Below are 10,745 nucleotides of genomic sequence, written 5' to 3'. Positions count from 1 at the left end.
TCTAGCAATCATGTATGTGTCTCTACTTACATTATATGTATCGAAAAACTGGAAATTAATTCGAGTTGATCATCAAATTAATTATACACTGCAAGCTTATAGTTACACACATAAGTCCACAAGCTCCATTACACTTAGGGGTTATTTTCGAAAGGATCATATCGGAAACAAGGTTTCCAATTTTTATCCAAAATTTTGGAATCAAAGCGGATCACAATTTTTTGTAATTTTTTGAGGCAAAGTAACCTCGCAAATTTCATAATATAATCCAATACATGAAATTTATTGTTCTCTCTTAATATTTGATATTTACTTATGCATGTATCAAATTCATTTTGATTACAAAAAAAAAATGAACAAAATGTATCCAAAAAGACCGAAATTAACGATAAAATACAAAAGATGATTACAAAGTATATAAGTTTTAATAAATAACTATAAAAAATTAGAAAGTTTTTGATCGGATAAGTTCGAAACACTTCAAAAAAATTCAGAATTGTTGGAATCTATCAATGCATTCCCCTTTCCATTCCAGTTTTTCAAAAATATTACAATTTGAAAATTTTTGGGTTTGAAACTTTCACCCCTAGCTTATACTTTTACCTTTCTATCTGACTCTCTTCCACCCTATAGTTCATCAAACTACAGAAAAATCTAGAGCAAACTGCTGAAATTCCCCTAATTTTTTAGAACTAAAATTTAGGGGGGAAATATGAAGTACAAGTTTGATAGGGATTTCGACAGTGGGCGTGATATAACAAAAACACCTTTTTTATGTTACCATGAACCCTCTTTACTATTTAATTATCACATTTCTTGTCAAAAGTTTTAGGCAAGTTTATCAACTTTAATTTGCAGGGAATAATAAGCTAATGTTTTCAGTCCCAGAGTTTTATAGAATCAAATGATGAAACCTCAAGAATCCGAGCTTATGGAGTTCAGCTTCACGTAAAAGAACATAACTCTAACTTATGAATTTAAAATTGCCTGGCTAGTACTGCTGAATTATGCTCTTAAAAAAAGAACGAAGCAAAAAAAACACATCTCGACACAAATACGAAATATGTATATATGTAGGAGTTGCCATTCACGTCTTCAAGCCTGACGTCTTTTTCTTGGAAGGCTCTGTTTTTTATAATTCGTTATGTATGCTGGTGTATGTATAACATGTTCTTTTAAACATGGTTTTGGGTAGCTTTTACTATCTCTCATGCGATGTTTAATAAAACATATTATTCAATAAAAAATTCGGTTAAAGTTGCTATATAATTAGTGATGTTGATGTATGATGTTTTGCCATTGCGTAGAAGTCATGAATTGAATCAAAAGTTAAAAGCAGAAAGAAAAGAGATGGAATCAGTTTTAGTGGTGCATTATCTGCTGGATTAATATTCCCTCCTTTGCTCTCTCTCTTTCGGAACAAGTTACATTTTCCAAGGAACCTTTTCCCATCGTCCCTTTTAAATGGGATCACTTTTAAGTGATTAGGTTGTGAAACCTTGACTTTGAAATATTCTGTCTTTATTTAGTACGTTGATTTGTTAGAATTGGAGCCTGATTTGCCTCTCAGAAAAGCTAATTAAAAGCACTTTTTCTGTTAGTTTTATATTATTTTAAGAGGTGGGGGAATATTGATTGACAAATTTAACAAGCAAGCCGGCATGCATTTATATCTACTTATCTAGCATCATTCCTTCATGCAGAAAAGTTGTGTTTGCCCGGCCCTTAACCAAATCTTAGATTTCAGGTATAGTCGACTATTAATCTGCTTTTAGGGGCTGTTGATTCTACTTCGCTTGGTACCGTACGTGACTAAAATGATGTTACCATTGTGGATTGCACCATGACCCATTTTCTGATCCTAATTAAAATATGATTAGTTTATATACTATCATGTCTATTCACATATCTTACATTTATACTATTACAAAAACGTTCACGCTGTAACAGCCAACGTTATTAATGTAGTAATAATATTATTATGTAACCTTTATTTAATGTTGGATAGTACTTTGAGGATTATAATTTAACCTCACGTTTCTTGTAATTAAGATATTGAATCTTGTTGAAACTAAACGTCACGTAATAGACTTCACGTGAAGATTATGGGCACAATAGTGGATTATGATTTTGTGTTATTCCATGATGTCCACTTATATCTTGCGTCTATATATACTTAACAAGACATACTCATTGTAACAAGAAGTATTTAACGTTGGATAGTACTTTGAGGATTATACTTTAACCTCATTGTAACAAGACGTATTTTAGATTTGTTAACGGGTGACCTAATAACGACCTGACTCATTAACGGGTTGATCTATAACCTGTTATTTTTGTGTCGTTTATCGAATTAACGGAACATACAAGAAATTGCCAAGCCTATTAACAAGAATGTTATGATGTAACCCCACAAATGTTATATGACATATTTAACGGTCAAGATAATTTGAATTAGTTAGGACTAATAAAAGAACCGCACACATAAGAATTTCCTCATTTTCTTGCCATTTTACATCCGAATCCCACACGCACTTGTGGGTCTCATTGTTTTGGCGGGGCCAATCTCTAGGCCTATTTCCTGGGCCAATATTTTGCCCATCGGAAACCCATTTTCCAAGGTAAATGCCTAAATTTATCGGTATTAAGACAGGGTTAGAGTTGATCTAAGACCTCTTAGAAATCATCGTTTTGGGTTGGTTGTAGTTTGAATGAATGCATTTGCCATCGGCCCAATTTTCTTTAAAAATAAAAAAAATTAATGAAAAGTCCAAAAAAACTTTCCTTTTAATGAAAAACCCTTTTTAAAGCTATAGTGAATAGTACAAGAGAAATATATAAATGTGATTTTTCATTAAAAGTGAACAGTACCGGGAGTATTTTGTTAAACCTCCCTTAAAAATAGGGATGTGATATCTACACACCTCATTTTACTTCTCACACACCTTTTAATTTTCGACCGTCAGATCGGATAAATCGAAGAAGATCAACGGACATAAATTATCAAATGATGTGTAAGAAGTAAAATAGAATGTGAGTGGATAATACACCCCTAAAAATATCATATTCGGCCCAGTGAATAGTAGGGTCCAAACCAGCTCTACTAGTTCCAATCTCCAAACCGGGAGCTGACGCTTTACACGTGTCAACACTCGACAGACTCAACTCAATCACGATCCTTCCTTCCCCTAAGCTGTCGCCATGTAGCACGGGAGAACGTAAACAAATTTGATGGCACCACTCCACGTGTTCCTGCGACCACTTCAAACCAAAACTCTAACACTTCCCATCTTCCATATCGGAAAGAGATCCCTCTTCCTCAAAAGTTCGTGAATTAAGTGATTTAGATTTTAAAATTTGATCCAACATTAAAAAATTATTATAATTTCTAGAAGTTCAAATTTCAAGGACCGTTGAATTAAATTTTATAAATTCAAATCATTTAATTCACGGATTTTGAAAGAAGAGATCCGAAGAGAATCTCATTCCTTCCATATCGGCGCACATCCAACACAACTTCATTTACCGCGCGACACGTGTCAGGTATAATTTTTAAAAAAGTATAATATTACAGCGCAAGGACACGCGTCGGAGCGAGAAAAATCCGGGAAACGGATTGGATTAGAGCACCAACCAGTGAGAGCTGGTGGTTGCTTCTCTCCTCAGAAAAAAATCCCAAAAACGGAAACTTGAAAATGGACCGTCTCTCGAAATTTCAGTTTCCAATTCCGAAAACACTCGAAAACTCGAAAGCTCAAAAATTAAATTAAATTAATTAAAATTCTAATTTAAGCCGCCCGCCTTCTCCTGCGCTGTGGCAAGTGGCTGGCTTTGAATCCACCTATATTTTTGCTGTCCATTTTTCCCGATTTTTTTTTTTAATTTTGGATAATTAGCGATTTTTGTGAGATTAGAGAAAAGCAGCTTGCGAGGTCTAAAATTGGCAAAGAAAGCACTTTTTCCCACCGAGAATTGAGTAAAAAACGCACAATTTTTTTATGATCTGTTTGGGAAAAGCAGGGATTATAGATAGTAGAATTCTGTTTTTTCATGGGGAGAAGAAGGAGCAAAACAACAACCTCAACAGGAAACAACCAATCCGGCAGTTGATTGGATTGGGGGAGCTCCAATTCCATTTCAAGTCATTATCTCCACCGCCGCCGGCGTCATCAGCATTGTTCTTTCAACCCACAAGACCACCGCCGAAGAAGCAGCAGAAAATGGCGACGGAGAGAGGCAGCGATTTGTCGTCGTCGTCGTTGATGCTGACTTCTGGAGCGAGCGGCCGCATAAACGCCCTCCTCTCGCTGCGGGTGCTGCGGAGTCTGATGATGCTGATTAACGCCTTCTTCCTGCTCCTCCTGCTCCCATTTCGCGGCCGCAAGCGAGCGCCGTCGTCGTCTGCTGCGGCGGCTTCGCCGGTCTTGGCGGAGAAGTCGGCCAAGGACGAGAGGCAGCCTAGGGGGCCGGTGGTCCGGGTGCCAACAACGATTGTTCCGTGGAAGAGCAGCTCGTCGTTGCCGGTGGACACGGAGGTGGCGGCGAGGAGAGCGTTAGCGAAGCTAAGAGTTGTACAAGATGATGATGAGAATTCGGTCCGGCGATATTCGCTCTTTGCGACTGCGAGAGGTGAAACTCTCTTCACGCAAAGTTGGACTCCCGTTTCCGTTAACATCAGGTAAATCAAATGCCTCTGTATTATATTATCCCCTTGGATTGGACTGGATTGCATTGGATTGGATTAGATTGTTTATTTTGAATTAATGCAAAAAAGTGTGAATTTTTCATTACTTCTTGAAGAAAATGATGAGATTTCCGGCGGCAATCTAAATGCAGAAGAAATATGCTATCTGGGATTGAAAGTTTTAATCTTTTTTCTTTTTAATCTTAATTAAGGTTGACTACACCTCGTTTTTCAAGGAGTAATCTTTTATCGTCGGATTTTGGTGCTCGAAAAGTGGCATTGTTAATCTAGTTTAATGAATGAACAGTTTGGACATATGTGTTTATCTTCTTGATTACATCGTCGTCGTTTTGAAGTAGTTAGGTTCATGTTAAATAATTTCATTACTTTGTCAGTTTGTGTTCACTAAGTATGCTAATAGTCATGCATATTCGAACATATGCTTGTACCATCAGTATCAACCTTCCATTAGAAACTGCGTATTACTTACGCATACCATACTGATAAGGACCGGTGCTCAAGGATTGCAATACCCGAGTAAAATTGGCAATCTTTTTGTGGTTGTTTGTTAGCCAAATATTGCTTTCATGAGGATCCTTCGCTTTCTTGAGGTCCCATCTCTAATCTCTTGTCCTTAGACCCACATGATAATTTCAATGATTGTGCAGTGCACCTGGATTTACGGAAAATGCACATCTTGTTCATTTTCCACTCCTCTGCTTACTGGCATAATAAGTTGTATCATATTGCTGAGACCATTTAGGGCATTGCCTATTTTTCGGAAATCTATTAAGAGTAGCTACAGATGGTGTAACCAGTTTTAAAATTGATAGTGTGTGGGAAAGTCAGGCAAATTTTCTTGTGGTTGGTTCCACAGTGGACTTTGCACAAATTTCTGATGAATCATTTCAGCTAAGGTTCACCACTTAGAAACTCTTGTATGTGGGCTATTCTATTAAAATGTTGAATGATAATGCCATGAAACATCAGGGCAATTAAGCTGTTCTTGACGACAGATCCTCTAAGCAGTGCCTGGGTTTTATCAGAAGTTTCTGTTAACTTACATAGTCCATACCCTGAACCCTATTCTTGTAACATGACATACTAATTGGTAGGAGAACATTTCCGTTGCTGCGAATATGTAAGTTGGAATAATTGCTAAAGAAGAGTAACCTTCTCCTATCATATATCTGACAAGTTATGTTATTAGACTGTTATATTATTTGGGTTTTATATTCAAACACGTATATACTTTATCCACAGTTTTGTTTGCAAAGTCATGGAGTCCAAGTTGTAAGTTTCTAATATTTACACTTTGCAGGGGCGTAGTCATTCTTATGCATGGTCTGAATGAACACAGGTTTGTCATTTCTACATAATTCTCACTTAAATGCTATTGAAGCTGATTATAAGGTTAAAGGCCTTGATATATCTATTAAGACATTTGTACAATTTCACCAGTGGAAGATACGACTACTTTGCAAAGCAACTGAATGCTAACGGATTTAAGGTTTACGGAATGGATTGGATTGGTAAGTCAACACCATTTTGACCCTTTACCATTGCATTTAAACTTCTAACTAGTCTAAATGGTTTCTGTTTTCGTTCTAAAAAATGATACCTGAAGTCTAAGCCAATTAATGACAATTTCCTGTGTATGTCATTATCAATGTGTAGTTGTGTACTGACCTAATTTTAATGTTTTCGTGCACTCACTAGTTTCCTATCAACATTTCTTTTTGTTTTGTACTTGTGTAGATTGTTTATGGCACAAGCTTGTCTCGTCTTGTGTCATAATGACCAAATTTCTAGGCAAGCATTTTGGATGCTGTACAACGAATTGAAACATGAGATTGATCTATATAACGCAACGCTTAAGAAAATGGCTGAAAGATTACTCTTATATTTGCTGTGGAAGGGGAAGAGTCTTAACTTTTTAGATAAGGGGGAAGATGTCTCTCAAAAATTTAAAATCTCACCCTTTTATTAGAGGCAGTCTTCTTTTTTTATTTAATTACGGTTTGCATAGCCTAGAGATCACTCTCTTCAACAACGCATATATATATATATATATTTGGATGTTGCAGGAATTGAGTAATTAGGACGCCCATTGGTGCGAAAAAGAAACCTTTGAAGCTCCCTTTATAAGTAAGCTTGTATGTTTGGATCTAACCTTGTATGTTTCTCATAAGTTACAGCTCTGATGCGTCTATCAAGTGAAAAATATTTAGAATGGTTTAAGCTAAAGTTGAATTTAGTTACATCCCAACACAAGCATCCAGTCTAAAGTGTGCCACCGTGTATGGTGGGGTGTCCTTCCAGTTGTATTTATCAGAATTGGATTAAGATTAAAACTTTCTTGCGTTTCACTCAAAATTCACTTGGAAACCTTTGCAATTTCTAGGCTTCTAATTGGGACTGAATGTCATTAGTTCTATTTTCTCTGTACTTTGTTTCTTGTTTAAGATGCTTTTGGATTGTTTTCTGGTGTGTAATGGCTATATGTTGTCGGGGGTTCAAGTCTTATTATGATTTGAAGGAAGAGTCTCTGCTTTTTTTTGTTTAACACAGCAAATAAAAAAAATAGTATCTCGAGTTTTCTTTGTGTCGAAGGATAAGTCTTAAATTGTGGACCTTGGGTTACTCCATCCCTGTTACTTGCACTAAATCTCTAAATCTTCTGATTTAGTAGTTAATTGTTTATATATCTCATATAATTGTTCTCGTTGATTTATCTGTCTAGGTCATGGTGGGAGTGATGGGCTTCATGCATATGTTCCTTCTCTCGATTATGCTGTTACTGATATGGTAAGTTTCAAGGCTAATTAACAATTGAATCCACTTCTTAATTCACCTGAAAAACCTAGGAACTCTGCTTTGATTAAACATTTACATGTGTTCTTCGCTCTTTTATTTTTATGCAGAAATTATTTCTCGAAAAGGTTTTAGTTGAAAATCCTGGCCTACCGTGTTTCTGTTTTGGGCATTCCACAGGTGCAGCCATTGTCCTTAAGGTATGGGTTGTCGGAAGTCTTTTTATTTTCTTGTAATTGCATGAATGACTTTTTCGTAGTCACAGTTTTGTTGTCTTCTATCTATTCATTAGCTTCATTGGCCTGGAATTTAATCTGAGCTTACTCTATATCGCAAAAATGATTTTAGGTAATGCTTGACCCAAAATTTGAGTCCTGCATAGACGGTGTAGTGCTCACATCACCAGCAGTTGGGGTTCAGCCTGCGCATCCAATATTTGTGGTCAGAAAACCAGCTTTTGTTACAGCTAATTTTTATGCACTCTTGAATATATTATATACTCAATTACAAGTTTTCAAATGCACCCTAAACACTAACCCTCTACACGCTTTCCTCCGTTTATCATTCCAGGTAATTGCTCCATTGCTCTCATTTTTGCTGCCAAGGTACCAAATCAGTGCAGCAAATAAAAAGGGCATGCCTGTTTCTCGTGACCCAGCGGCTCTAGTTGCCAAGTATTCGGACCCTCTAGTGTACACTGGATCCATCCGCGTAAGGACTGGTTATGAGATTCTCCGAATCACATCCTACTTGCAGCAGAACCTAACCAAATTGAGGGTCCCCTTCTTTGTTCTCCACGGCACAGCTGATACTGTTACTGACCCTGAGGCCTCCCAGAAATTGTACGATGAAGGCTCCTCAACTGACAAAACCATCAAACTGTTTGACGGGTTGTTACATGACCTTCTCTTTGAGCCAGAGCGAGAAGCCATTACGAAGGGCATCATTGAGTGGTTGAATCGTAGAATATGAAGCAGCTAGGAAGTGCAACAGTGGGAGATAAAGATTGATAAGTCATGGGACAAAAAGAAAATGGATCGATCGATACGAATGACCATTTTTGTGGAAGCAGGAGATAGAAAAACCAAAATTGATGTGGCTGGATAAAAACTCAGCGTATTATATTGAAACTCGAAGCATCGTGACATTGTTTTCTTGTTCGGTATTGGAAAGATCATCTGCAATTGTAAAATGCTTCATCTCCTAATCCATATGTTGCTTGAAAACTTGCCTGCTGAAGAATTTAGGCAGGTGGGTTTTCCACATTTCAAACAGAATTCCTGGCTCCCCTGATAGCAAACTCCCCACAGTAATCGTAAGTATATATTTTCTGTTGTTTTCTTTACCTAGTTTTAACAGGTGAAGGAAAACTCGTGTATTTTTTTAACTTCCGATTCGACAGAGGTTTACAAACAAGGAAGAAAGTTGACGTTTTACCATAAAACCAAGGGCAATGTAAGAAGTAGCTAATTACTTATAAACACATGCAAGGTCTCTCATTTCTAGGAAAATACAAATTGAGTGACGTGAAGTACGTATAGCCGTTGAGTTTCACATAAGGGGCAACCGGTTTTGATACCATAAAAAGAAACCAATTGGCAATACAGAGAGTAGCTCAATTACTTATAAACACATACAACTTCTCTTATTTCCCCGATGTGGGATCGATACTCTCAACAATATTGTCAATTATTTGTCAAGGTGGTGAAGAATGATTATGTACCTGCGATCAAAGAAATTTTTATAATTTTTTTGGAGTTTTGTGGACGTTAATTCGCTTTAGCGTACGATAAATTAGAGTTAAAGAAGAATAATTAACCACGCTTTTACATGGAGGAAACACGGACAATTATATGATAATTAATCGAGTGAAAGAAATGAAGGAATTAAGATTATTCTGATGTTTCATTAATTAACATAATCTGATGTTGCAAATGCCGCAGTGAGCTGACTGAGCAATACAAGTAGGCGACCGTAGAGATATTCGTTTTACGAAAGTGGCTTGACGTTCTACACTTCTAGTGGAAACTGTTGTTTTCTAATTTCCGTTTTATTCCCGTTATGAACTGCTCATTTGTACACTTTCACGGCCACCTTCTTGGATTATATTAACCTATCTGTCTATGATAATATCCCATCCACTGTACATGGAATAGGATTGATAGTGCCCTCGTATGGATTGTTTCGTCACTACATATTAATCATTTAGTACTTTTTTAACATGGGACAACATAAATAATATTTCGAAATGTCAATTATATTTAACATTAAACAATATGTGATCACGAAACGATTAATAGAATGACACTATTATGATTTGCTAAATGAATAGTAAAACGTGAAATGAATACATGTTATATGTGGAGCCTCTCCTATATATATATATATATATATGAATATTTATGTAGTTAGCTTTTTAGACGGGATTCCGTTTCATGGGATACACGATATGTGGTCATGAAATGGTCAATATAAATGGCACTATCCAGTCTCTCCTAAACCCCTACATGGATAGTTGAGCGTGATGCTTGCTTTATATATATGAAGCTCGTCCGCTATACGAATATAGCGACTTCTTAGAGATGGTTCCACTCCACATAGTGAAATACACGATATATATATCGTCAATATATTATTTATATACTAATATTTCATGTTGACTTGTTTTGATATGAGATTCATATATAGGTGTAGATATAATATATATTCCTACGATATATGATTCTCAATATGTTGTCAATAACTCTCTGCATGAACAATGAACATTAAAATGAATCACTTAACAAGCTTCATGTATATTATATTTACTTCTTTTTCAAATTATATGCTCCCTAGTGCTCCTTTGAAAATTATAATGAAAAAGTGTTGGGTACAATTTGTCCATGAACTTTATTAGAAAAAGATAATGTTGAAATCTGCAGTTAAATTGTTATATATTATGCAGACAACACCCATTGTTAATTCATAGGCTTTATTTGTTCTCATTCTTTTTCAATGAACCTGTCATCCTCAATCCTCATCCCATCAAGATTTTGTTGCCTCTCTCAATTGGGACAACAGACAAAACGCCAACTGACATTGAGGTTGAAAGCCATTGCAAAGGAACAGATAAAACGCATATATAATTAATCAATTCAACTAATCTGTATATGTTTATGAATAATTAATCATTTCCAGTATTTAAATACATATTAAGTTTGCCACCATGATAAAAACCAACCAATCGTTTGTGATACACGCAATATAG

General features: G+C 36.1%; 1 protein-coding gene across 1 annotated transcript; it reads left to right on the top strand.

Annotated features, from left to right (window-relative positions):
- The first annotated feature begins 3,649 nt into the window (after positions 1-3,649).
- On the top strand, positions 3,650-8,775 carry LOC103950537 (monoacylglycerol lipase). The gene is made up of 7 exons (XM_009361761.3): positions 3,650-4,678; positions 6,006-6,044; positions 6,146-6,216; positions 7,428-7,492; positions 7,609-7,698; positions 7,847-7,939; positions 8,069-8,775. The coding sequence occupies exons 1-7, from the start codon at positions 3,999-4,001 to the stop codon at positions 8,468-8,470; spliced, it is 1,440 nt and encodes a 479-aa protein (XP_009360036.2). The 5' UTR covers positions 3,650-3,998; the 3' UTR covers positions 8,471-8,775.
- Positions 8,776-10,745: the final 1,970 nt, after the last annotated feature.

The sequence above is a fragment of a genome, unplaced genomic scaffold, assembly GCF_019419815.1.
Source record: "Pyrus x bretschneideri cultivar Hongxiangsu unplaced genomic scaffold, Pyrus_bretschneideri_v1 Contig27, whole genome shotgun sequence".
Taxonomy (NCBI): domain Eukaryota; kingdom Viridiplantae; phylum Streptophyta; class Magnoliopsida; order Rosales; family Rosaceae; genus Pyrus; species Pyrus x bretschneideri.
This window is presented reverse-complemented; position numbering and strand designations above follow the sequence as displayed.

Bases quoted from the DNA above. Each gene is read 5' to 3' on its own strand.
- LOC103950537 (XM_009361761.3), top strand. From the start codon at position 3,999: ATGATCTGTTTGGGAAAAGCAGGGATTATAGATAGTAGAATTCTGTTT. The intron at 7,493-7,608 runs GTAAGTTTCAAG...ATTTTTATGCAG, and splicing joins ATTATGCTGTTACTGATATG to AAATTATTTCTCGAAAAGGT. The intron at 7,940-8,068 runs GTCAGAAAACCA...TTATCATTCCAG, and splicing joins CTGCGCATCCAATATTTGTG to GTAATTGCTCCATTGCTCTC.